Here is a 27579-nt window from a genome sequence, read left to right on the forward strand (position 1 = left end):
TCTGGAGCAGGATTCTAATTGTTTTCACTAATGAGTACATGCATGAATTTCTGAAAATCTTAAATTTTAGTTTTATCCTGTAACAGCGGGAGTAGCAGGCACTCTAGTGAGCTATTTTGATCTCTGTTGCTTATAAACACTTCCTGGTTTATCTTCTGTCCTTCACAATCTCATTTTCTTCCTATCTCAGCTGATAAGCGATGGCACCGTCGTCTATGCAGAGGCTCTCTGGGACCATGTCACTATGGACGATCAAGAGCTGGGCTTCAAAGCTGGAGATGTCATTAGAGTTCTAGAAGCTTCCAACAAAGACTGGTGGTGGGGAAGAAATGAGGACAAGGAAGCCTGGTTTCCAGCTAGCTTTGTCAGGGTGAGTAACTCTTTTGTTTCCTGCTTTTGCACCATTGCAAGATTCCTAGCAGAGTGCACGTTATCATGGCATTACATTTTATACCTGATCCTCAGCATGTTTATAGCTGAACATCAGCAGTATAACCCCTAATGAGTTTACAAGGAAAAAAGCAGTAGAGAATCACACCCTGAGATCCCTTAGCTCCTCTGACAACTTCTACTCTGTCTTCTTCCTTTGTTTGGTCCCTTCGTAACCGAAGGAATTTCTCAAGCAGAGATTACAAGAGCAGCAAACTCAACCAGAAGTCATCAGTGTATACAGAGAGGACACAACAGTTCTCCTAAGGGATTGGGGAGAGCTATGCTGCAGGGATTTCTTGGTAAAATAGGGCTTAATTTATTATCAATGACATAGTGTAGAAATCTGGTTCGCAGTCTGAACTCCGCAGTCAGAGCTCACCCAGATTAATGACAGTATAACTCTCAGATGGTATAAAATTGAAGTATGTTTTAGAAAGTAATTTGAACTATCTTTTGAGAACCTGTAGTGAAGCTTGGGCCACACTGCATGAAGTACTGTGTACACAAAGTGCAGCAGTGGTTCCTCTCTTTCCCTTTCCTAGATCTCTAGACAACATGGGCAGTCAGAAGTTAAAAAACGAGGTGCTGCTATCCACATCATACAGACGAGGTAGCGGGAAACTTTAAAAGTGGTTGAGTGTCTACTTTTGTAAGTTTTACCCCTATGCTAACTTGGCCAAACACATCAAGTGTTAGTAAGGGTCAGAAGTAAGCTTAACTCTGAAAAGCACATGGACAGCACAACACGGTCTCTCTCAAATATTGTGAGTAGAAAGCCATGTATTTAACCAGACAGAAATCTCAACACTTTATTTGAATGTGCAGTGAGTACAATGAGATAAATCCTGTTGTGAAACCCCCTCTATAAGGTGAGAATGGGAACATTTCTGTATTCACTCTTCCCTTAAGTATAAGAAGTTTGTAAGGGTTTTACCACATATTGTAAAACTTTCTGCTTCACTCTAATTGCTTTGTTTATTCTGGCTGCAGCTGCGAGTTAATCAGGAAGAAGTGCCAGAAAATTGTAGTAATATCCAGGACGAAGAACAAGATTCAGATATTAGCAAGCATCGCCAGAAAATAGCTGAAAACAGGGATCAGATGAGAACCAACGTTATACAGGAAATTATGAAAACAGAACGAGTCTATATCAAGCATCTCAAGGACATCTGTGAGGTACATGCTTTAACCTGAGGACGTTCTGCTGACCTAACGGGAACAAATCATTCCATATAAGTTGAGACCCACAGTGGTTTCTCACATCAAAATACTCCCAATTGCGCTTCTGAGGCTGTCAGTCAGATCCTTCTTGTTTCCTCTTACGGCTTTCCTCTCTGATGACTGCCATGAGCCATTGCTTCCTTTCTTTTAAAAAAACTTCCATTTTTGACAGCGAAAAAGTGCCTCTCTGACTGCTATTTCCATTATAAATGAGAGAAGGAAGTCCAGTTTATTTAGAGATTTTTACCGCTTTATATAGAAAACTTCGAGTAACTGTAATAAAATAATTTACAGTTCAGTGATAAAACCTCTTGGAAGTAACTTGAGTAACTTGGAAAGAGTATTTGCTGAGTGGTTTTTTTTTCCTGTTTTTTTGAGTGAGGAGATTTTTACTGGATGCTTAGAAGCTATGAAGAAATCTAAAGGTGTTTTAGATCTACCTTGCTTGTTTGAACTGTAAAATGGGGGTGATTTTCTGCTTTTTTTCTCAATATTTGTTAGAGGCTCACACTTGGGCAGGAAGCTTCTTAATACTTTTCACTGAAGTTTGCCTCTTTTGACGTAGGTTGTGATCCATTTGACCTGTATTTGATTTGTCTTTGTGGTTTGCATCTGGAATGGTGCTAAGCAACCTACAAAAATATTCTTTGTACCCTTGGTTTGCTAAGTCTGTCCTTGTATTTGTCATTCTGTCCACCACTTACCATTAGATTATTTCATGTACAGCAAAGTAGACAGGGCAACAGTGGGTTTTGAATTTTATTTTTCCTTTCATTTTTAGGTAAAAAAATTGGTTACTAATTGGCTTATTTTAAAACATTAAATGTAAATTTTGTCATTTCTATTCATTATTTACTTAAGCTAGTAAGATTGATTGTGTGCATGAAAGATCAGGGAAGAATTTGTACGCTCAGCTATGTTGCTCCCATGGTTAGCTGAGCTCTAGGACATGACTCTCCTATTTTACTGACCTGTTAAGACTTAGACAGATATTAATTAATCAATTTTTTCTAATACATATATTCTATATCTCTTTTTTAAAATCTGGCAGACCTCTGAGTTTAGTATAAGAGAGCAAGCACACATTTTCCAAGAAGAGAAGCAATGTGCCATGTGCAACATACAGGATAGAGATGGTCTGCTGTCCTCGGAGTGAATCTGTAGGGTGGTGCCAAGTAGGACTAAGGCTGAAAATACACTCAAGTTAAGACTAAGCCAGAAAAGCTACACAGATAGTAATCCAAATTTGCAAGCTCAGCCCTAGAATGAATCACTAAGGCTGATTGTAGCCAGGATCATGAAGCTGGAGTATAAACCATAAAACATGTTTTACATTCAAGAAGTGTCTGCAGTCCACATTACAGGAGCCGCACAGGAATTAGCTTTCCTTGTTGGTACAGTAGGAAGTGCAGTAGCTGGCTTGCAGTGTAGCCACTGCACAGCTCTCAGAGCAGATGGCTGTGGAGGAGACAGGAATATTCATAACAGTGCCAGCAATAGTCAGTGTTGCTTCCTGGCGAACCTCACCAGAGCAACAGCAAGGCTATTTCAGCTGTCTGCTCCAAGAGCTGTTCAGGGGAGGCCTGCTTGACATCAGCCAAATTGAGGAGCCTGGCAGATAGCCCCTATCACATCAGTTAACCTTTGCACTCCCTGAACCCTGGTGCCATGACTGCTGTGAGACTGTGAGCACAGCAGCTATTCCTGGAGGTTCAGTCCCTGCATTGTATTCATAACAGGGAGCTGTGAGTGGGCTTTACACTCGGGAGGTTCCCTGGTTCATTTGGGGTACCTGGAGACAGGAGCTGGACCCCAAGAATCCATGTGTGGACATCTCAGGTGCAAATCTGAGCTTGTGCTTTGGTGTGTGGCTGGGAAACCACTCCCCTGCCTGTAGACCACAGGGGTCTTGCCAGCTCAAATGATTTTGTTCAGGGTAGGACCTGTCTCACATCCTCCGACTAAGGAGTGTTTTTTATTTCATTTCAGGGTTACATTCGTCAGTGTCGCAAACATACAGGAATGTTTACCACATCTCAGTTAAGCACCATTTTTGGAAATATTGAAGATATTTACAAGTTCCAAAGGAAGTTTCTGAAGGATCTTGAGAAACAGTACAACAAAGAGGAGCCTCATCTAAGTGAAATAGGGTCATGTTTTCTTCAACACGTAGGTTGAAAAAGTTGCTTTTATTTATGAAATTAACAAAATATCATAATAAAAAGGCAAGTTACCATATTAGGAGGGGATTTTAGTAACAAGTGCTTCTTAAATACTAAACTAGCAGCATTTTAGAATGTGAAGTAACTTGCAATTAAATAAATAAATATTTGTTTTAGATTTCTCCTCATCTTTAGCAATCACATAATTTTGTAAACAGTTTTAAGTTTCCTTGTCAAAACTGTAATGATCACAGATGAGCTGGATTATTTGCAGTGATCTCATATTCAGCATGCAAAAACTTCGTAAAGATGTTAAGGAAATTAGGTAGTGGGGAAATAGGCTGAGTTCTTGATAGACACTTGCTAAGCCTATAGCAGTGTTCCCAAAGAAAAATACTTCTTAAAGTGGGTTTAATTATCCTGACTCAACAGAGACCTTTATTTCTATGTTCTGACAAAGAAAGTACATAGTTTTGACAGCTACAAAGTAGATCTCTGCATACTTTCAAGGCTGATCAGCCTAGAAGCAATATAGAAAAGGGATTACTTAATCTAATTCTATATCATAGATGTTACAAAAATAGCTTTTCTCCTTTATAGACAAATACTGTAGTAAAGCTGTAACTTTTTTTTTATAGCAAGAAGGCTTTGCTATTTATTCAGAGTATTGTAACAATCATCCCAGTGCCTGCATTGAACTCTCCAAACTAATGAAGCAGGGCAAATACCGCCACTTCTTTGAGGCCTGTCGCTTGCTTCAGCAGATGATTGACATTGCCATCGATGGTTTTCTGCTCACGCCTGTTCAGAAAATCTGCAAATATCCTCTGCAGCTTGCAGAATTGCTCAAATACACCACTCAGGAGCACAGGTAAGAGACCTCAAATAACAATTCTGTAACAGTAGTCGCACCCAATTACTCAAGTTTTCTGGGTGACACAGCACTGAAGCTTTTGAGATCAGGAGCAAAACCGCCATGGACCATGGTAGAAAGGACATCTTGGAAGAATCACAGACAGTAACAAAAGCAGTATCTGAAAATGCAGCACAAGGGACTGAGAGGATGCAAGACACAGTGAGGAATAAGTCGAAGAGGGAGAAGGAAAATACAACAGTGCTGAAATAAGATGCAGGGAGGTATGTGTAATTCAGAGTGAAGAAAAGGCCAGTGTGTCAAAGAAACGAAGGAGAAGGAAATCCAAAGAAGAGGGGAGGACTCATAAAAGTTGTGGATGTAAGAAAAAGTAAAGAGTGCCTTAGAAAAAAAACACAACCTGAGCAAGTTAGGAGGTAATTTTTTTTAGAAACTTAGCAGTAGTAAACATTGCCTTAGTTTGCAGTAAAGTCCAGATATTAGATTTTCCCTTGGCATAAATAAAAATCGAAGTTGCAGATTATTAGTCTTCCTGATATACCCCTGCACTGATTAAATCTTTGACTAAATTAAGATTTTATCTATAAGTGTTTCTCTTTTTACCTTGTATAATTGCAAGAAAAACATTCCATTGTGACCCCTGTGCTCCAAGTCCAAATGAAGCCTGAGGCAATGCTTCCTTGGCCAAAGTCAGTACTTTAACCATGAGAAAACTCTCCTTGGAGACCACTGGATTTTTGCCAGGGGCAAAAGACAAGGTGTGTGAAGTACTGACATTTAGATGTGAAATGCCTCTATAGAGTTCTGTGACTACCTGGGAAGTGCTGCAATAACAACTGCTAACGAGAGTTTCTTTTCACTGCTACTAGTTTTAGAAAGGTTATTCTGTGAGCTATTAAACCTGCAGATAAAGTGACTGCGAGGTCTTGCCACCTTCCGATCCTAGTACCTGTTTTCCTCCTGTGTGGCACAGCATCCAGAGATGCCTTCAAGCACAGAGAGGTCCCCACTGTGCAGAGATGCTCGCAAACAAGCAGACCTACACCCGCATGGAGACTTGAGAAAGCTCCAGCCAGCTGGGGGTTTTTGGTAGCATTTTGTTTTCATTAAAAAAATGAAGTTCCAATATACACAGCCTGCTGTGAAGGCCACAGGTTATGTAGCAAGTGTGGAATAAATACCAACAGAGAGAAAAGGAACTGAGAGATAAGGAAGGGCAAGTGTAGCAGTATGGATATCATGTGGTCACCCTGTGGGACGTCTCCCTGACGTTAGTAGGATCCTGTTACTGTTAATCTCACTTTTTGTATTCAGTGTGGCAGAATAGAGTTTGCACAGATATAAATAGAGGAGAGAATGCACACATTCAGAAGGGAAGGGCGTCCATCAGCAGCAGCCAATGAAAATTGGAACTGAGACAGAAGCAGATAAAAAGGACAGCAAGGCCAACTCCTTGGCAGGATGTATTTCTGGTTCATGCTGTTTTCTGCCTCTGGCTCCCTTTTCTGAGAGAGGCATTCTGATAAAAGAGGAAAAGCAGCTGCTCTGCTGGGACTACTAAGGCAAGAAATATGTCTCTTCCCTTCTCTCTTCTGAGAGACTCCATTTGAGGAAGGTGAAGGAGTGATGGATGCTATTCAGAGGAGGAAAAAAAGCCTGCCTGCAGCTTGGGGAGATCCATGGGCATGTTGGGAGTTCAGGAAAGAAGGAGGGGAGCAGAGTTTTGGAAGAAGGACAGGGGAATTTGCCTGAGTTGATTGCATTAGTCCCGCAGCAGGAAGAGGAAGGTGGCCATCATGCCTCTCACACATTTGTCCCATGGAAAGAGGATGCTTTCTTCATATTGTCTCCTTTCATTCCTCTCTTTGGTGCCCCTGTTCTTGTGTTCCTCTCTCACCCTGTTGGGGGCTGCTTTCTTTTTTTTTTCCTGTCCACCTAGCATGCCCCATTTGTGTTCATTGACCCAGGCATTGGGAACAAGAAGGAGAAAATAAAGTTGTTAAATAAATGCCCTTCCCAAAAAAATCCCACTATAATCTTGCTTAAAAACACAGTCCTTTGGTGAAATACAGCTATCACTGAGGTCAGTGGGAGTTCTACCATTGTTTTCAGTAGAGACAGTGTTGCAGTTCACTAATGTATCTCCTCTGCCTCCTTCTACCAGTCTAATAATTTGCTCCTGGACAAACCCGGCAGTACAGCAGCACTGAATTGTACAGGCTCCTGTGTGGGGTTTGGGATAGTGGGAGTCAGGTTGGTTTTTTTTAAGTACCTGAGTAGAGGGATAAGTGGATAATGTGGGCTAGTACTGCAAGCACTGTGATTGCATCATGTCCATGGTTTGTGATTGCATCATGTCCATTGTATAAGTGGTCTTTGAAACGTGCTTACATTTCACAGTGATTATAGCAACATAAAAGCTGCATATGAGGCCATGAAGAACGTGGCATGCCTGATCAACGAGCGAAAACGGAGACTAGAAAGCATAGACAAGATTGCACGTTGGCAAGTCTCTATTGTAGACTGGGAGGTGAGTGTCAGCCTGTGCCTTTCCTGGGCAAAGGTACTGTGTACAATACTTCATGTCCCCTGCAGGATATGTCTTTCTGCGTAGGTGGTTGTTTATGGTGTCTGCTTTTCAAGTGGTCATTGCTCAGTTAAAAGTCCAGTTGCTTCATTTGCAATGTTTCTGTTACTGATTAACCTTGTTTATAGTTCAGGAAGAGAAGCATGTATTAACACGGATGCTCGCCTTTGAGATGAGATGAAAAAATGGATCTTTTAAAAATGCTAGACCTCTTGAATCTCATTTGGAATTTTGGTAGTTCTGTCAGAATGGGAACCTGTTTCACTGACTTAAATGTTTCCCTCTGTTTATCCAGAAATAAAGTAGAGCAGAACCACATTGATGGAATTTACCTCTATGACATTATTTACATTGGGTGACATTTTCAAATCTAGTAATAAAAATACAAGAAAAGTGAGTAAACCTAAGACTTGATTATATAGTGAGACTGGTTAGATGCACAGTAAGATCTTAAAATATTATTTACTTACTACATCTCTCTATATCTCTGTATCTTTCTTCCTAGGGACCAGACGTGTTAGCCAGAAGCTCAGAACTGATCCACTCAGGAGAACTGACCAAAATATCAAAACAAGGCAAAAGCCAGCAGAGGACTTTCTTCCTTTTTGACCATCAGCTTGTCTTCTGTAAGAAGGACTTGCTGAGAAGGGACATCTTGTATTACAAGGATCGTATTGACATGGATGAGATGGAAATTGTGGACACCGAAGATGGCAGGGATAAAGACTTCAACATTAATGTCAAGAATGCTTTTAAGATAATAAACAGAACAACAGAAGAGATTCATTTGTTCTGTGCAAAAAAACAGGAGGATAAAAAGAGATGGATGGAGGCGTGTGAAAGTGAAAGGAGAAGAGTTCGAGAAGACAAGGAAATGGGTGAGTGGAACAATTTCCTCTCCAAACAGTGGTTAAAACAAACTTACTTGTGCAGTTCTGTAAGTTTTGTACAGATGTGCACTCTGTCTTGTTGAGCTGGTGTCCCTATCTTACTTGACATCATGTTTAGCTGTGTGAGTGAAGCCTATTCAGGTGTGTTTGCCCTTTCACTGTGGGCCAAAGGTCCAGGGCAGGTAGCATCACCCATATGATTCTGGTGCCTTATGAAGCAGAATGAGAGATGAGATATGACAAGAGGCAATTCACAAAGACCAATCAATAATAAAAAGCCGTCTAAACTCCTAGCACTTTTGTATGAACAATTGGTAAAAAATATCTGTTTGTAAAGGACACTTTTTTACAAAGCCAAGCAGCAATAATTGTAGATTTATACTGTCTGTGTCGTATAGTTACACCTCCCGTGTCAGGAGGCCTGTGCAGTTGTATGTTGTCATTAATTACAGACCCAGCAAGAGCACCACTGGGCAGTGCACAGAGAAATCAAGCCAGACCTTGAGTGAGCAGGAAAAAAGATAGTTTTAGACCTGCAGCCTGTGGGACACTCGAAGGAGAGTATGTCTTCTGTGTCAATGTATAGCTAGGATTGCTATTTTGGTTTTGCATCGTTACATGCTTCCTTTAAGATCAGTGACAAAAGCTCCAACAAAATTTCACTGGCAAAACATACGCAAAGAAAGCAGCAACACTAATTTAAAAAAAGAAAACTCTTTCTAGTATTTCTAAAAAGTCATAGTAGCAATATCAATAACACTTGTGAGGCTAAGGCTTTGGATTGACATCAGGTTAACACTGGAAGTGCAGTGAAGTGGATGGTACTAGTCAGAAATTATTAAAACTTAAACAAGATGCCAAATCTTATATTCCATGTTCATGTAAAACACCTGGTCAGAATAGCAGGAAGACAGGAATAACCCTTACATTACAAATGTAAACCTTCTGATCTTAGTGGCTTTCTCTCATTTGATACTGTTTTAAGTATGACAAAAATAAAGCTTCTTCCATATGTATTTTAGATAGTCCATAAGCAGAAGAAAATACTTACAGTTTGCCAATTCATTCTCGATATAAAATCAGTTTGCATCACACCAAGTGTTGCAATTAATCCCAGTCATCTTGAGTCTAGTGTAGACAATGAAGGAGCCACAGCTAAATTTCCCTCAGACTTTCCAAACCTGACTCTTCTCCAGTGCTGAACATCGCAGTGTGACATTGCAGATGGTGTTGATGGGCACAATGCTGAAGGCTTTCACGCCTTGCTCAGTGTGGAGCTTGCTCTGTCACCTTGTGCTCATGGGCATGGGAGGTAGCTGCCTTCCCTAATTCACCTAAACAGAACTCTAAAATAGTGGATATTGCAAAAGGGTGAAGGTGGTCAGAGGGTAATAGAGCAGTGCTGAGGATCTGATTGTAATTGTCCACACAATCCCCCTTACAACAAAGTTACCAAATGACTCTGCTCCAGTATACAATGAGAACCATAATACAGTGACATGGAAGGAAGTTACTGAGTAAAACACAGCTCCTGCACTTTCGTGAGCAGGACTGAGCTAAAGAAAATAAAAAGGGAACAAGTGAACACTTCTCTTTCCATCCTTTCTAAGGAGAAGCATTCTTGAGCTCTGCACCTCCTCCTGGGTGGTTACTTTATGGAGCACTGGGAGAGTATGTTGAGCAAGTTAAATGCTGTCTGTCAGGAAGCTCCTGAGGCTCTGCCCTGGGCAGCAATAGGTCTCTCTTAGTGTTACCATTCCTCCTAAGTGACACTGCTACAGAAATCCCAAAGCATAAGGAAACTGCAAAGGTCCAGCAGCCTAAACTGTTCTGCTGGGACCTCATGAAAATCATATGATAGTCCAAAGAGTAACCATTCAACAGTGGTGGCACTGGCAGTGAGGTTTGTCATAACAGCAGTAACCCTTATTTAGGGTCACTAAATCCCATGGTGCTGAGTGCAAGGATTGCACAGGAGGGTCCGTTGTGCTTGGTGCAGGCACAGTGCAATATAGTGCAAAAAAACCCCACCCAGTAAAAAGAGAAACTGTATGTTTGATAATGGCACATAGGCACATGCCTATTTTCTACCCATGTGACATCCAACCTTCTGTGCACTTGCTTTTCAAATGTTGCAACTCACTATTCTGATGTACCTGTTTTGGGACAGGTATGATGAACCAGAAGAAGGATTGAGTTGTAATAGCTAATGTCCATCTGGTCTTGTGAGTCACAGTGGCTTGGATGCTTCTCCATTAACCAGAAGACTGTTTCTTTTCTAAAATTTCTTCTTTTTTTGGCATAATTGAACATTTTCTTTAGCCAAAACCAATGGAAAAGTGCCAGTATTCTCAACCTCATGTTAAATTTATCTTGTTGATTTTGTAAGCTATCTTGCTGGACTATACATAAAGCCTATAATCTGACCACTCAGAGAACAAATAAAACTCTTTCAATTCAGAACTTCAAATGGCATTTTACTTCTATTTTCAAAGACACTTTGGTGTGAGTCATTGTCTCCCAAACCATATCTAGCTTTTTTTAGCTTTTATGAATATAAGAGAGAAAAGGCCACAGCCAGAAAATCCTTCTCCAAACCACTAATAGTAACCCTAAGAAAGTGGTCTGATCTCTCTTGATGAAATTGCTTTCATTTTTAAAAATCTGTTTCCTTGTTTCTATAAAGGAAAAAAAAAAATCCTGCAGAATAAAAAACTTCTGCTGCCCCAAAATTATGGATGTTTTAAGTTAATACACTGATTTGTAATAACTTCTTCATAAGTTCAGGATAAAAAAGTAAAGGGATTTTTAAAAGTATAGAGAAGTGAGGGAAGATGCAAAATGGAACCAAAGCAGACACTTCATTCTAGCTTTGAACCACAACTTCTGTGCTCCTGTGCTTATGAGTGAAATGAGTGCAGCCGTATGCACAGCATGAAATGAAACAGCATGTGCACCCTGCTGTCACCTTGTGCTAATGTGACATTTCCATATATCTCAACTGTATTGTGCTCTGGGAGAGGACACTGGAGTGCCTGTACCTGGGCTCCAGAAAACACCAGTCTCTGGTGCCACCTTCTAGTAGATGTCTGTCATCTGCACTCACCACAGCTCAGTTACACAGCTACCACATGGTAGTAAATAGTACAGGGTTGCCCACGTGCTTCATGTAAGTTACACAAGTATGTGCACAGGTGCATGAGAAACCCGAGTGAGGGATCCAGCCCCAGAATGATGCAGCCAAAACCACATCACAGCCAGCTTCAGTGTCTGGCAGATTTTGTGATACTCTCCTCTGAGTGGAGGGAAAGATACCCAGATTTGTACTACTGCAGTAGCAGTGACTCCAATTTGTTGACCAGGTTAGCTCAGAGTGAGTGAAAAACAAAAGGATTTTGCATTTGTCATCCATTACTTAATGACTTGTAGATTTCAGAAATGTTAATTTACACTTTTTTTTTTTTAATCTTTTCTTATCTGGACTTACCTATCATTATCCCAGTGTAAAACTCCCTTTAAGTTCATATGATAATATAAAACATACTTCTAAAAACTTCAGGTGTATTACTACTAAGATTTACTAAAAATTGTTTAAAATATAGTTTACTTATTTGTTTTAATTTAATGTAACCAAGTATTAGATACAGTAATTTTGTACTAGTGCCCTAATTTACACTTTGATGTAGGTATGGAAATCTCAGAAAACCAGAAGAAACAAGCCATGCAGAATGCCCGTAAGTCAAGGCAAGGAAAAATGAAAGGTGGGTGTTCAGAATTGCGTTACCTTCTTACTGTGTTCCAGTGATCTTTTTATTAGGAAATAGCACAGTCTGGCTGTGACTGAGTTCTTCAGTCTTCTAAAAACATTTTTTGTGGTTTACATGGAGCCAAATTATTGCTATTAACCTGTATTTTAATATTAAATTCCAATGTCTCTGTAAACTGTCTACTAAATCAGCTCCCTGAACTTCTTCCAAACAGACAAGTCAGTATTCTTTATATTAGAGAAGATGCTCAAGAGGTAAGGTGAGCTGTTTATTTTAGGGTTGTGAGGAATTGCATGCAGAGGTTAAATTAGAAATGAGTGTTAGTGATTCCTTCCTTTGCTTTTACGGAAAGAGCTTGTTCTTCTTTACCAATTCTGTGCCTTCTTTAACATGTCCTAAAGTTCTTTTTGCAAGCCACATTGTTACATTTTTTTACAATAACAGTCATAATGGCTTCTTCTGGCATCCCTGTAGAAGGAAGGATGGACTAGAAGCTTGTTTATCAGGAAGTGGCTTTTTTTTTTCATTTCCTCTCTCAGAAAGTAATCACAACAGAAACAAATCACAACAGATTTTGTCCTTTTCCATCTTAAACTCAAACTCGGGCAAATCTTTAGTGTGCTGAGAGAAAAGTGGAACAAGATTTAAGTCTGAGTTTAGGAGTGAAGGAGTTGATGTTAGGTTGTCTTCTGTTCCCTGGGATTAATATTCTTAAAGCATCTTCCCTTTATCAATCACTAGATAACCCATAGAACCTGTCTGGATTTTCAGGGGAGTGGCTAAAGTTTGTGATTAGGTGGTTCTGTTCAGAATGCACAAAGCTCAAAGTCTTAAGAACATTAACCCATAAAAATATATTCCAAATGAAAGAAACAAGATTTTTGTTGGTAGCAGTATTTTACCCAACCTTACTCTGAGAGTGGACTGAAGTACTAGTATCTGCTGTTTGAAGTCATTTGTTAGAAATACCAGAATTTACTTGTGCAAACAATATAGTCCAGCTGTGTGAAACTGCTGCTTGTTTTTGGTAATTCTGTAATGTTATTTTTACTGGTGCTGTTGTCTTCTTAAGCCAACTCAATGCAGCAATTAAAAAATCAAACATCAGAAAAGGTGACCTTTAATAGTTCTGCCATTCAAGATCACGGCAAAATTCATCATGTCCCCTGGCTCTGTGCTTAAATTTCCCTGGCTGACTCAGGTGCTTTCTCCAACTGTTCCTTCTGCAGGTGTGAGCTATAATGGGTGTCCTGTGCCTCCTCCACACCAAACCCTGCATCCCCTTCACCAGCGACACATCACTGTGCCTACCAGCATCCCGCAGCAGCAGGTCTTTGCCCTGGCAGAACCCAAGCGGAAGCCATCCCTCTTCTGGCATACCTTCAACAAACTCACTCCCTTTAAAAAGTGAGGGGCCAAGGACCTGGAAGGACATCAGCAGAGGGGGAGACTTACTCTGGAGGAGGACCTTGGAGACACAGTCAAGCTTACTTGAGCTCAGCGTATCTCCTGTTTCGGAGGCAGAACTTTGTGTTCCCTTGAGCCAGGAATGCAGCCTTTGTCTTGGATAAGAATGAAGTTTGTCAAGGCTGCTCTGAAGTCCGTGTTGCCAAGTGTCAGCATTGCTGATGAAGAGCAGTCTCTCTTCTGACAAAGACAACTTGCTCTTACTCAGAAACAGCAGTATTTGATCTCTGTTTCTTAGTTATGTTGAACTAGTGATGGAATCATGCAGGTCATTGTAACATTTCATTTTTCTTAACCTTATATTGATGGCCAAATTTTAGATAGGGAGGAATTTTTCCTTAGGGATGTATCAGGAAGGAGTCTTAGGAGAGTTTTCTTCTTCCTTCTGCAGTGCTGATTAAAATCAGGTGGAGATATCCCATGTGATTAACCAGCTATTGCAGAATTTAGTGGACTCTAATCCTTCCTGTCTTTTTTCTATTACATTGCCAAATGGCAGGAGAACGTCCCGCAAGGCCTTACCATATTCCAGATTGGAACAGGGAAATTTTATTCTGTCCTATAGAAACATGAACAGAGTGTGAAATGGACTGTAAAGATATGTGCATTTATTGCACAAAAGTGGAAACAAAAGGAGCCCAGGGCATCTCGGATTGATTAATTTCAGTCAGAGCAAGATACTGCATGCATGTATGCTCTTCAATGTAGAGCTTTTATATTGCTTTTCACGCACTTCTTCACCTGGGAGACTCTTCTTTGTATTTCCAATACGCTTATTTCTCTGTGTAAAAAATACTTTTTTATTTTCTCACGGAGATAATGTGAATGTACAAAGTCAGAGTTGAGACAGAACATGGTGACAGCTGGCTATGTTGCGTAGGTCTCATGCTTTTTATTCATATAGTTGGACTTAGAAAATGAATAAATAGTAATGTAAATATATTGAAGCAGTCTGGATCCATGCTTTTTGTACACAGTCAGTTGACAAAGGGTTTTGACCAATAACTTCATCAAAAAGAAAGAGAAATCCTTACTTGGAAGGGACAAAGAAATTGTGTGGGTCAGAGATGGATTTTTGTCTCAGTGTCATCAGTCCTCATTGTAAGGGGAAGAACTTGACTTGACTAAGGTCAGCTCTGGCCAGCATATGCAATCCGTGATTTGCATTGCTTCATTTTGTGTGTGGCATGAAGTTGATCTGGGAGAATTAACTTCTAAAAACCCACCAGGAAGAAAGAGGATCCTGATATTTGTAGCACTGATAATTTCTGCTTGCTTGCTCTCATCAAGGATGACAAGACTGGTGGGAATATGGAAGGAAATAAAGACTCAATATGTTTCAGAACTGATTTGCTATGAATGTCTTTACAATACTTTATCTTATGCTGCTGATTAGGGGCATTACCTGATGATTAGGATAGATCCAAGGGTATTCTTTGACAATGGGCACAATCAGCTTTGTCACGGATCTGTAATATCTGAAAAACAAACAAGGGGCTAGAGGCCAGGCATCATAACAACAATGTAAAAAAGCCTTATTTTAAAGATGTATTTGTTCCTACTACTATTGTTACCTCCATATTTTTATTTATCGTCAGTGTTGTGAAGCCCACTAGTAACTAGATTTTGTGATTTCATAACTTTATGACCACTTCTGCAAAGCCCATGTTTGTGGTTTTGATTTTAAATTACATCTTTTGACAACTGTACATTTCAAATGCCTTGTGTATATTTATAGTTCATCAATAAGGCAAAATCTGGTATGCTCAGCCAAATTGTGCTCTGCATAGTGAACTTCATTGCTTGTGCTTTCCCATAGCAATGGGAGATGACCTAAACTAGTTGAGAACTGGAAATGCGCGCTGACATTTGTGATTATCCAGCTGAAAGAAAACGCATGGGGAAGTCAGTGAAAAAAGCTGCTTGTATATTTCTCCTAATGTTTAAGCCAGCCATCACTGTTCAGATTTTTTAAAAAAGATAATTCTAAATGCTCAATTTAAACACAAGGAGCAGACTTCCAAATGCAGGCATGGATGCACACCCTTCCCCTCAAATGAGTAAGCCTTTTGCATTTCTTACCTACCCATTTTTATGGGTACTTGCCACGTTCAGGCCTGCAAACAAACGAGATGCATGTACGGTGCAAGTGGAGATGATGTTTTTCATAATCACATTTTGAAAAACTTGTTCTAGGTGCAAAAAAAAAGGCTGAAGTTGGATTGCAGTGGTCACCCAGAAACTTTTCCAGCTGGACCTGAAGACATTATGAAATCCACACTTATATATGTGTCTTTGCTGAAATCTACTTCCTTTCAGTGCTTGGTTCTGTGGGGAGCTGGAAAAAAAATGGTTTGGGGATCTTTCTTCTGACATGTCAGTGCCCATGAAGGCTCTTCCCATATATTTGTGCTGGTGCCTTAGCCCTAAAAATGAACAGAAATGTTTGCATATGGTTTTGGATGCAGCAGGTTTTTTCTCAAGAAGTGAATTTCAGACAGATAAAAAGAAAATATTTCATGGTGCAGATTACTCAGGACAGTTTTACATATAGTACCCTTCATATAGACATGGTTGTTTTGTAATGCTCTCTCTGTCTTTCTTTGCAATATGACCTTGCAACAGATTTAAGATCAAATATAGTAAGACAGGCCAAATTTATACTATGCCACAGTCTTTTAAAAAAATTGTAGTGAAATGAAAACACACAATTATATTATTTAACAATTAAGACAAATATTTACTTGGGAATCAGCCACTTCAGAGTCTGTGGGAAGGAGTTGCAACTAAAATATAAAAGTTTGAATTCTAGCAACTCTTGCCCTGATTCTCCTTCTGGTGACAAAATTTATATATATATCATCACAAAGTTGTGATGGCAACATCTGTTCTTTTCCACTTGCATGCTTTAAGTTACTATAAAAAATTCTAGGGCAACTACGAAGAACATTTGTGCCTCATTTAGATAAAGCCCAGCCAGAGCCTTCCTGATGGCCTGCTGAGCAGATAACCTCAGACTTTTTGCATGAGATGCAGTAAAATATAATTGTCCTCAAATGTGTTCCCACTGAGTTAGGAAAATGCCAAACCATAATTGCATCCAGCTCAGAGCATTTGATGTATAAAATAATAAGATTGTTTTACAAGTGGCTCTTGCCATGCTAAATTTCACATTGAATTTTAGTGGTCAGTGTAAGAACTGAGTTCAAAGACAGACTTCTCAAATGTTCCACATTTTAGTTGTCTTTTGAAAATAATTATATCACAATTTTGGAGCCAAAGGTCTTTAGCCATAACTAACACAGTACCTTTCTCTGACTGCCTTTCTGCTGTTTTTTCTATATATGTGGCATTTGTATGTAGGCGATGCCTTCTGAACGATCTCTAATTTAAAACTCTTGGTTGTAAATACTAGGGATAACTCGCATCTATTTTTTATTTCGGTAAATGTTTTGTAACACTGTACTTTCCGTACGTTGCTTTGCACATCTCACCCCCGTGTGTGTGTGCTGTTACACATGTTGTAAACGACGTGTCCTGGCTGCAGAGCAGAGGAATTGGCTGTGGACGGCTGAAGTACAATGTATAGGACTGCAGTAGTTTGATGTGCATTTGTTCTGGAGTAACTGCATTGCAAGGTTTATTTTGCTCTTCGAACGTTGTTTGTCAAATGAATCTATTTTCTGGAAATAAGTACAAACTTACATTCCTGTTATTTTTCTCTTATTGTACATGTTTGAATTAAATAATATACAAAGCTGAAGTTCCTCATCTGTGTCTTATAAAACTTTATTGGGCAGTTTTAAAATTGTTGAGGGTTTTCTATTGTCTACAAAATTTCCTTTGTGATGCAAAAAGGTATCAACTGTCATACTTCTTTTAGTATTTTAAAGAAAAAAAGTCACACCCTTCTCTCTTGGTTTCCCAGTAACAGCTTCAGTACTTCCCAGCAGAAGTTCATTTTAATAATGACTAAGCCTGGTTCTGGTATTGAAGTCTTCATTGTTTAGGCCTGTCCTTGTTGCTGTCTCAGCCTGTGATTCCTGTGCTTTACCTTCTCCTGGCAGAGGGTTCACACGGTACCCCTTGGAATACATGCAAATGCAGCTTCTGTGTTAATAAAGAGGATGGTGACTTAAGTACTGCAGTGCCAGTAAGGAGGATTAAATTTTATTTTCTTTGGAACGAAAGCAAAGGCATTTAAAGGGTTTCACCCAAAAGGCACGTTCTGTAAATGTGTGTGAACAGGCTTACCTGCCTGCTTGATAGAGCAATGGGCAACACAGCTGGGGATTCAACTTCTCTGATTCGGGGAAGTTTTTTGTACCTCATTATTCTGACAGGGCAGAGGGCCACATCTGAAAAGTGTACCTGGGTTGTTCCTGCTCCAGGCTGTGTCAAAAATTGCATTTTGCTAAGACACATCACCTTTAACAAAATAACATGCTTTGCTGAAATCTTTTCATCAGAAATGTTTGGCAAGTTCAAATGCTGGCACAATAGTTGGTTTGCTAATTCTTTACCCCTCTTTCCAACATCCAGGCTCTTATATTTCTTGGTTCACCTCAAAGATGAGAGTTCCCCGGGCCTCTCAAGGAAGCTCCTGCTGCAGTGGGACGTGTGCTGAGTGCTCCAACCTTAAAGTGAAAGGCACAGTTTGAGCACTTCGTGAGATAAGATTGGATGACAGAAAAACATACCCTGAGCAAACACTGGAGTAGGGTGTTGCAATCAATAGGCTTTCTAAGGACTCTGTGGTTCATCTGGCCAGGGTGAGCTCATTTGTGCATTTTATTTCGTGCTTGGGCAGTCAGGCTAAATCCTGTAGATTGTAATTCTGTACTATCAGCTTTTAAGTTCCTTGAGAGCTGATCTGTCAGATGGAGCTTTTTGTTTGCACAGAAGTAGCACTGCTTGTCTTAGATTTTTTTTGTTGTTTGTTTAGGTTTTTTCTGAAGGCTGCATAATGATCTGTGCTTGGTAACAGAGACAAGGACTCGGGCCTTTTCGTGTTCCAGAATCAAAGGCGAAATGAAGAACTCAGTAATGAAAAACAGCACGCCTCGTAGCTTGTAAGGGAAGCACACAAATACTCCTTACACAAATAAATGTGTTTCTAAATGCTTTACAAAGTCCAGTTACTCTAACTAGCTGTTGGGTATGTAATTGTAAGGATATGACAAGACTGTGTAAATTGTCAGCATAACACATTTTTTGTTCATCTTAAGTCTCCATTTCAGAACTTGTCCAGTGCCTGGGGCTGAGAACTCACCTACTGCCACTATTAGGTATTTAGGCTCTGGTTTTAAAAAACAGATGTGTGTGTGTTTGTATAAATGTTTTTACATCGACACCTCCTTTGTAGACTCCATGTGGCATCCCCAAATGTCTCTGCTGGCACCTACAGCAGGTTGCACCAGACAAGTGACCCACACCCATAACACCCTCCCTCTGTTTACATTACATCCTACCTTTCTGTAGTGCATCTTGGGGTATGTGTGTCTCTGTGTGTGTCTGTGTGTGTGTGTGATTGAATGACACCTGGACAACATTTTATCTGAGTTGTTTTAATGTTTTAAGCATTCAGAGTGGGACACCTGCAATGGCAGCCAAACCACTCTGCAGACAAGCAGAGGTTGGAAGGTATGCATCCACATCACTGCAGTCGTATCAGTGAAGTTCAGAAGGGCAGATCTGAGAGGGCAGAGGTCAGCAGAGGAAGAAGTATCACTGTTCTTCAAGGGCTGAATTTCTCTCCAAACACAAGGTAATGTAGGATTTACCAACTGTTTCTCCCAGCCATTTTTTTTCAGGAAAGCTGAAACTGCTTAAGGGGAAAGGAGGAGCCCCAGGTACACCATGGCCCCTTCCTGTAAGTACACCCCAGACTTTAGAGATACTGACTCACTGAAAAAGTGTCTAGAAGCTGCTCTGCTAATAGGATGACATATATCTCATTAACCATCCATCTCATGATCGTTGTTGTCATATTCATCTAACAGAGGTGATTAGCACAGCAATCAGTCTAAAAACTCCTGCATCTCCTGCCTTTCAGATGCGGTGTTTTTTAAGCAAATGATGCACTCTTGCTCCTGTGTAGTTATTTTCAAGTCATTATTCTGTGATGAGACAAGGCACTACAAAGCAGCTGAAGGAAACATTTGTCTTTAAGGCTATTTCTACAGCAGTTGTCTGCTAAAAAATGCATCAAACCAGATTAACTGCAGAGTCCATCAAGGTAGAGCTAACTAATGAATTACGTTATTCCTAACTGGCAGGGTGGGCTGTTTTTTAATGACTCAAACTTCTAAGTGAGGGAGGAGGCTGAGGAGGCACCCTTAGAAAATTTCAGATGGTGCTTAATGGGTAAAGAGAAAAGGATTATTCGTTATGGCTCTCGTTTCTTCTTCTCAGTTAGCACAGCAGCGAGGTTAATTTGCCTACAGAAGTTCATTCAAGTAGAACAGAGAATTGCTGCACATGGTCCTTCCTTTTCTCAGAGTGCGGTGGACAGAATGTCCCAGGTTCAAGCCAGGGCACCTCAACTCCTGCAATATTTTGGTGTCGCCACAGGGTGGTGGTGAAGATCTTATAGAAAACTTCGTTTCTCAGCGGTGCTGAGGGAAAGTTCTTTGATTTGTGCAGAGCACACGTGTCACATCTTTGCAGTGTGGTGACACCCTCAGACAGCGTTTGCAGTCGCTTCAACCAACAAGGGTAAATTAAGGGCGCTTCCTCTAACACTCCTTAACTCCTGTTTACTTTTGGTTTTATCCTTCACTGTTGATGAGCAGCATTTAGGGAGTTGACGATAAGCTCAGTTGACTTCCACTAGTCCTTAGCAGCAGCTTCAGTAGTTTCAAGAAAACACATTTAAGAGTTGAGTTATGGCTTTTTTTCAAATTAGTTACCAACAACATATAATTTAGTAGCCCAATAGCTTTGACTGTTGCTTGAATAGCTAGATAGGGAGCCTGCTAATTACACATGAAAAACTCTGTAATGCTATTTATTTACTTTAATTCAACTTTGTTACCTCTTTTCATAATCACCTAGTAATTGTAATACCACATTCTCAGCATTTTTAGTTTTAATTTCTATAGTCTTTGTACCTAAACCATTGTAAATTACCTGATTCAGAAATGAACGTCATTACATATTTTAGCAGCACAATAATAGTGTGAGACACGCCTTCCTTCCCATCAATCAACCAAGCTGTCAGTGACATCACATTTGTGTGATGTATCTGTGTAAAGGAACAGGGAAATCAAAGCCTTATTAATCCATTTTAACAATTTTCTTTCATGTAATAGTGGTAAAAGCCAAAGTACAGAGAGCAGTTCAGCTTAATATTGGAATAAATAGAAAGATTTCACTTTAAACCTGTGTTTTAATTATTGAACAGCTCTCAAAATTAAATCACTGACCTTTGAGAATTTAGTGACCAAACAAGTGCTTGTCCTCAAGGCACATAATCCGAGTGTGCATTCCTTCACATGAAGCTTTTACACTCAGTTTAAAGATGCCCAAGAACACTGCAAGTACCAAGTGAACAAGGTAAGAACAAAGGTCCTATATATGTGATGATGATATTGTCAGCTTGTGGAGTGGAGTGCATGTATGGGGACCACACTATCTATTCTTTAGGCAAGGAACACTTCTTTAGACAACTGGGAATGGGGTTTTCTGTAAGTGGACAAGGACTGTCAGACTTCTCCGTGGGATGCACCATGTGCTAGCAACGTCATACAGAGCACTTCTTCCTTTTGCACTCTTCTGGAGTCCTTTGGCAGCAAATGTTTATATACCTCAGAAGTAGCAAATGTTTTATCTATTTTCACCTTTCTTTACTGCCAACCAGCAGTAGCAGACTAGGTGGGATTTTTCTGATGGGTGATCAAACATCTCTGAGTAAAGCCATTGGCAACACCATAAATAATTTTAATAGTGGTAGAAAAATAGGGGACTTTTCGGAACACAGAACAAAAAGATTAAGGAACATGTCCCAAAATTGAAGTCTTACTCTATAAATTAGGTTAAGGGTGTAGTTATTCTTATTGAGGACATTCTGGTGTCTCTCTACATGGTACTTGTATGCATTGTTTCATGAGAGTGAGAAATGGTGGTGAAGATATTAAAGAGAAGATATCATTTTTAATCAATGCTAGTTATCTTACTCCTCATTAATAAAATAAATTCTAAAACCAACTGTGTAAAATTTACTCATTCTAACAATCACTTTTACCTGTTTAAGTACTTAACCTATACAGCCAAAGCTTCTGAGCATTAGACATTTATGGATATTAATTCCAAATAAAACAGGTATTAATTTTGTTGCTATTTATTTTTTATTCCTCAGTCTAATCTCTTCCCAACAGTTGCTCTTACACTCAATTAAAGCAGCTGTATTCAGGATTAAGTCTGAATGTATCTCATTGGGTCTATATTAAAAGACATTTTATAGGAGGGACTCTCTAGTGAAAAGATAAATATGAGCTGGACTTTTAGTAGCAAAGTTACATGAATTGGGAGAACCCAGTTAAAGACTTGTTTTTGCCAAAAAATCCTCTTACTTGATTCCTCTCACCTTTGCCCTCATTTCACTTTGCTCCTGGTCTGACCCCTCCTCTGAGGTCATTCAACTTATTAACCCAGTAAGGGACTAACTCCAGTGAATAATAATTAAAAAAAAAAGTTATTGTTTTGTGGTGAATGAGGGGGTTGAATTGCCTTAGCTCACCTCCCATGGCACCATCTCCTGGGAGAGGTACGACCCTGCAGTCACAAGTAGGTGCGGGGAGAAATGCAGATGGAGAATTGTGTAAAGCTAATGTTTTAAATGTATAACAATTCTATGACAGGTATCTCCATTAAACAATTACTTCAAATAGCACTCAGTAGTCTCTAGGACTCTAATTAATGCTATATAGAGATTTTTAAATAAAAACAAAACAGAAGAATAGACATGATGAAAACCCATTTCCTTATTTTCCTCCCTCCACCACTCTGCACTCCCTTCTAAGGTGGACATAGGCAGATGTACTTTTTCTTTCTTAAACATTTCAGCCAGAGTCATATAACTTATCTAAAGAATGAAAAGCTGGATTGTACTGCTGGCTATTGTAGTCAGCACAGCAGAAACACAAAAACAGGATGTCTGCACCCAAGGGTATCCTGGCATCCCTGGCAATCCTGGGCACAATGGCATACCTGGTCGTGATGGACGTGACGGGTCAAAAGGAGACAAAGGAGATACAGGTACTATGTTCAGAATGAATGATTTAAAGTATCAAATGTAAATCCATTCACTGCCAAATTTGTCTGTAGTTACTCTACATGAATGGGATTATTCTGCCTAGCCTTCAGAAAACATTTCACACATCGGTCATTTACCTGTTTGAAGAAGGAAATATAAAGAAAGGCTAAATAATGAAAGCAAGACAGCTAGTATTATGGAGATGCCAGGTTCACGGGATAAAAACAAAAGAAAAAAAGGCTTTACCTTCTATTGTGGGAATATTTTCAACTCTATTTGAAAATTTTAAAGGCTGCAAACCTAATCCTACTTCTCTAAGATAGAAACTATATTTATGCAAAGAGCTTCATGCCCAGTAAACAAAGCACCAACTGATACCTTGTTTGGTGTAGTAGGAAGTATGCAGTGTGAAGATTTCTCTTATCTAAACTACACATTTGTGGGACCTGATTCTGAGTGTGCCTACTTGCTGTAACTCAAGAGTCACTAGAGTAAGCTCAGAAATGGAGACACCTGAAAAACAATGTAGGATTCATGTCTGCTCCAGCAGGCTATAATAGAGATTTGTGTGAGATATCAAAGCCAGAGATAATCTCAGCATCCTAAAGCTAATCACCCCCATAATACCTTAAGCCTTAAGTTAATGATGGCCCTTGCATCCATGCTGGAATATCAAGGACAGGGTTGCACAAGGTGATAAATCTGCAGGCATGTGGACATATCATACTTCACCTTTTAAAATATAGAAAGAAACAAAGATTTCCATTAGCACCTTAATAAACACATACACTTAAATGCCTTTTCTTTCTGTATGCAGGGTCTGAAAAATGGAAAATTTTAAGCTTATTTATTTTCATTTGACTTACAAAGGGCCTTCCTTCAGTGAATTATCACAGGATACCATTGGATTCTGATAAACTCCCCAACCATTTTTCCTAAATTACTCTGTTATGATGTCTGTACTCACTATTCTTTGTTTGAACAAAGTGGGGTGACTGTACCATTCTTTATATTTATGTACATACATCTTAGTGGTTTAATACATTAATATTAGTTTTGTTCCTTACCAAGTCAATGAAATTTCAGCAGCTCCTGGGATGTGCCCATTGTGCAGAAAACTGCTAAAGAACTGTTCTCTGGTCCATATGGCTGGAGAGTTACTCTTGGAATATGGTTACAACCAAACTGCCAACTCTGGTTTTCTTCTTGCTGCACTCTGAATGCAAATCCAGAGTGCAGCAATATTATTTGATCATGAACCTCTTGGTCCTACATCTCCTACCTCCCTTGGTACTACATCTGTACTACAAAAGTAACTTATATAATTGCTCTCTTTAGAGCAGTGGAAAGTCCATGTCATGCTAGGTACAGGGATCAGGAGTGTGAATGCCTTCCTCAACTCTACAGGCAATATTATTTCACTGTAATGATCCATTACCACCGGTCTAACTCCTACACATCTCTTCTTGAGGCAGGAATTTAGCATTCAGAGCATCACAGAATCATTACAGCTGGAAAAGATCTCTAAGATGATCGAGTCCAACCATTAACCCAGCACTGCCGGGACCACCACTAAACCATGTCCTTGTTTCACTGCTAGGCTTCCTGCCCCTGCAATGCTTCCAGCTGAATGTGGCTTCCTCACTCCATTTCCACTGATGAAAGCAACAAGAGAAGAAGTTTTCGTATTGGTGGTTCTCACCAGGATATAGTGACTCTACATATCTCAATAGCTCACCTCTTTATGTCAAGGATTTCTTCTGCACCCAAAAAGCGCCATCCTCAAGCACAGTTCTGTGCTCTTTGTCAATCTCTCCATAAGATAAAAGTATCAGCAGTGGCAGCCACTAAAAGTCAGGAATAAGAGTATGTTTTACATTACTGTTTGCCCAGGATTGAAGAGGAAGGATTAAAGAAGGACTCTTCCCAAATTTTCTGGTAATTTGTTTAATGAGAATCTTTTAATTTCTGTACTAGGTGAACCAGGAGTTCCTGGCAGTCCAGGAAAAGATGGTGTCAATGGAGAGAAAGGCGAACAAGGTCAGAGAAGAAGTATTTCAATTTAATATTTGTCTATTAACTGCTGCCCTTGTGTTTGTGAACTCACCCTACAATCTCATCTAGTTTCATTTCATTGCTGCTGTTAAGTTCTCTCATTTGTAAATTGAGAACAGCAAACTGTACAAACAGCATTATTACTAACATGGGAAGCCAAAGGCCCTTGTGCAGAATTGATCAGGTTCTTTTCCTGATGGATTGAGCATATGTTCTTTATGGTGTCTTGTCTATCAACTGCTAAAGTACCTTTCACATCATGAGATCTTCACCTTCAAAACCTTGTGCAGCAACCACAGGAGTTTTGAAGGCTTTGATCTTCAGACCAAGAATAGATGAAGGATACATGAAGCCTGGGATGCCAAGTACCTAGGACAGAAAGCCTTTAGTTGTGCTGCAGCAGCAGTCTGGGTAACGGAAGAAAAGCTCCATCACATAGAAATTATAGAAACACATGGCAAGCAAGTTCAGGGTGTTGTCAACAAAACCTCTTTCTCTGATTAAATTGTGAACCATCTCACCCATTTTGTACGCCAAAGACTGTAAAGAAGTGTCTGGATGGATTCTGCTTTTTCATGAGATGATGTGAGCTGTCAGTGTTATCATGAGCCCATAGACAACCTTCCTTTCTTTGAACTTATTCTTGCTGCTGTCAGCCAGAGCACCTGTTTTCTAACAAAATAACAGGCTCTTCAGATATTATGCTTATCCTGCACTTAAATGTATGATAAATTGTGTATACAGTAAGCACAGTATGTACAGTGGAGACACACACCTGCACAAATATTCCTCATGCTGAAACTCAATTTGTGCCTTCCAATGGAAGATCACAAGAAAGTTGTGGGGTTGTTTTGTTTTTATTATTATTTGATTTTGTTTTTGTTTTCCTTTTAGGAATCAATGGGACTGTTGAAGAGAAGGGGAACAAAGGAGATAAAGGAGAAAGAGGACCACCTGGGAAACTGGGACCAAAAGGATTTATAGGATCAGTGGGTTACAAAGGTCAGAAGGGAGAGCTGGGACTGCAAGGACAAAAGGGGTTAAAAGGAGACATTGGACCCATAGGTCCAAAAGGGACAAAGGGTGAAATTGGCCATCCTGGAAGAGTTGGTTTCCCAGGGCCGACTGGCCCGATTGGTAATCCAGGTCCTAAAGGTAGTACTGGAGGTATAGGGCCACAGGGTAATCCAGGAGTTCAGGGGGAAAGAGGCTTGAAAGGAGACAGAGGAGACAAGGGGAATGTAGGTGCCCCAGGAGTCCTGCCAAGGAGTGCTTTCAGTGTTGGCCTTACAGTCACCACCAAGTTTCCCCCTCCGAATCGCCCAATCAAATTTGACAAGGTGCTGTATAACAGCCTGAATGACTTCAACTCAGCTACTGGCAAATTCACCTGCAAACACGCCGGCGTTTACTATTTCACCTACCACATCACTGTCTACTCAAGGAACGTGCGAGTAGCTCTTGTTAAGAATGGCATCAAGATGCTGCACACGATGGACAGGTACCAGAGCGGAGAGGACCAGGCCTCGGGAGCTGCCATCCTTGAGCTGCAGGGAGGAGATGAGGTGTGGCTGCAGGCCCACCAAGGAGAGGCTTTCAATGGGCTGTTTGCAGACGGTGATGACGATACCACCTTCTCTGGGTTCCTCTTGTTCAGCACCGCTGAGCCACTGGAGCCACTGCTGTCACCCACCCCATAACTCGGTGTTACCCCTGAATGCTGCATGTCTGTGCCCTTCAGCCCTCCCTAAGAAAGTTGTTATCTGCTGGACAATTCCTACTGCATTCAACAGAAAACAGACGGTTTCAGGAATAGCTTCTGCACAAGAGAGGACAACTCTTCAGAATCTACAGTGCTGGGCTTAACACATTAGTGCTTTGGTGACTTACTGTAGGTGGGTACCCCAGTTCTGAAGAACAAATGTTTTAAACAAAGTAGGTTGAACTAAAAGACAAAAGTTCCAGAATTACGTCATGTGCGTCCCTGACATCTTGTATAAACAAGTAGCAACAGTTACTTCCAAGCTAGTTTATGTCTTCCAAGGTGGCATGTGTAGATGAACTTGAAACTTAGTTAGTTTGTATACAACCACTTTAAAATTACTTTTAAACTTGAAATTAGTGTAGTTTGATACCTCTACAGGGACTGCTTGCTGTATGGTGTAAGTAAGTTTCATTGTAGCTGGGTGGATTTTACAGCTTTTAAATATGTTTTTTTGCTCTCTGTGTAGTCACAGATTTCAGGTCTGAAATTGAGCAAAGTGGAGTGATAGGAGGAAGTGCCATGTGGATTCTCTGATGTGGGCAGATATTATAGGCCAGCGCAAAAAATACAGCATAAAGCTGCTGTACTTTAGAATTAGCTGGTGCAAAACAAATTTTCCCAGATGAAAGCTAATATTTAATCAACACTGAAGCAGCCAGAGAACTGATCAAGGGATATTTCCTGTGTCATAAAACATTAATTCTGTGATTTTTTTCCCCCAGAATTTTTGTTTCCTTTTTTCCCCCTTTTCTCCTAAAACTCCAAAAAAAAAAAAAAAAAACAAACCAAAAAAAAAAAACAAAGTTGAGAACTCTCATTCACTTCTCTTAGAAGAAAAGAATAAAGTAGAGATGCCGATGGAGATGGGTCAGCTTCATGAAATTCAGTGCAAATGCAGTGTTCGGAGCGTAAGGCCTGGCTGCCCATCAGCAGGGAGCCCGGGGGACAGGGGAATGTGGGCATGTTCCCACAGTAGTTGAACCCCGAGTGTGGATCACACAGAGCCCGAACGAAAAGGGCGCGGTGGGTTTTCTCAGAAGGAACAGCTGCACGTCTCAAATGACAGCGAGGGAGATACAAGGTCGCTGAGGCGGAGGAAAGGG

At 40.2% G+C, this 27579-nt stretch overlaps 2 protein-coding genes across 4 annotated transcripts in view; both read left to right on the forward strand.

Moving 5' to 3' along the window:
- The window catches only part of SPATA13 (spermatogenesis associated 13), a 57765-nt gene extending 40594 nt beyond the window's left edge, over nt 1-17171 (forward strand). For all 3 annotated transcript variants that reach the window (XM_069013412.1, XM_069013402.1, XM_069013416.1), the window contains 8 exons: nt 191-370; nt 1423-1608; nt 3643-3822; nt 4454-4686; nt 7090-7219; nt 7782-8154; nt 11853-11927; nt 13163-17171. In XM_069013412.1, the coding sequence (XP_068869513.1) occupies nt 191-370; nt 1423-1608; nt 3643-3822; nt 4454-4686; nt 7090-7219; nt 7782-8154; nt 11853-11927; nt 13163-13344 (1539 nt within the window). In that variant the 3' untranslated portion in view covers nt 13345-17171. The remainder of the gene's footprint in view (nt 1-190; nt 371-1422; nt 1609-3642; nt 3823-4453; nt 4687-7089; nt 7220-7781; nt 8155-11852; nt 11928-13162) is intronic.
- A 3563-nt stretch (nt 17172-20734) lies between these two features.
- LOC138119059 (complement C1q and tumor necrosis factor-related protein 9A-like) lies at nt 20735-26681 on the forward strand. Its single transcript, XM_069030536.1, has 4 exons — nt 20735-20957; nt 22467-22658; nt 24634-24696; nt 25606-26681. The coding sequence occupies exons 2-4, from the start codon at nt 22493-22495 to the stop codon at nt 26409-26411; spliced, it is 1035 nt and encodes a 344-aa protein (XP_068886637.1). The 5' UTR covers nt 20735-20957; nt 22467-22492; the 3' UTR covers nt 26412-26681.
- The last annotated feature ends 898 nt before the right edge of the window (nt 26682-27579 follow it).

This window comes from Aphelocoma coerulescens, chromosome 1, assembly GCF_041296385.1.
Source record: "Aphelocoma coerulescens isolate FSJ_1873_10779 chromosome 1, UR_Acoe_1.0, whole genome shotgun sequence".
NCBI classification, from domain to species: domain Eukaryota; kingdom Metazoa; phylum Chordata; class Aves; order Passeriformes; family Corvidae; genus Aphelocoma; species Aphelocoma coerulescens.

Coding starts and splice junctions, on each gene's coding strand:
- LOC138119059 (XM_069030536.1), top strand. CDS start 22,493: ATGAAAAGCTGGATTGTACTGCTGGCTATTGTAGTCAGCACAGCAGAA. Junction 22,659..24,633: donor AGGAGACAAAGGAGATACAG/GTACTATGTTCA, acceptor TTTCTGTACTAG/GTGAACCAGGAGTTCCTGGC. Junction 24,697..25,605: donor TGGAGAGAAAGGCGAACAAG/GTCAGAGAAGAA, acceptor TTTTCCTTTTAG/GAATCAATGGGACTGTTGAA.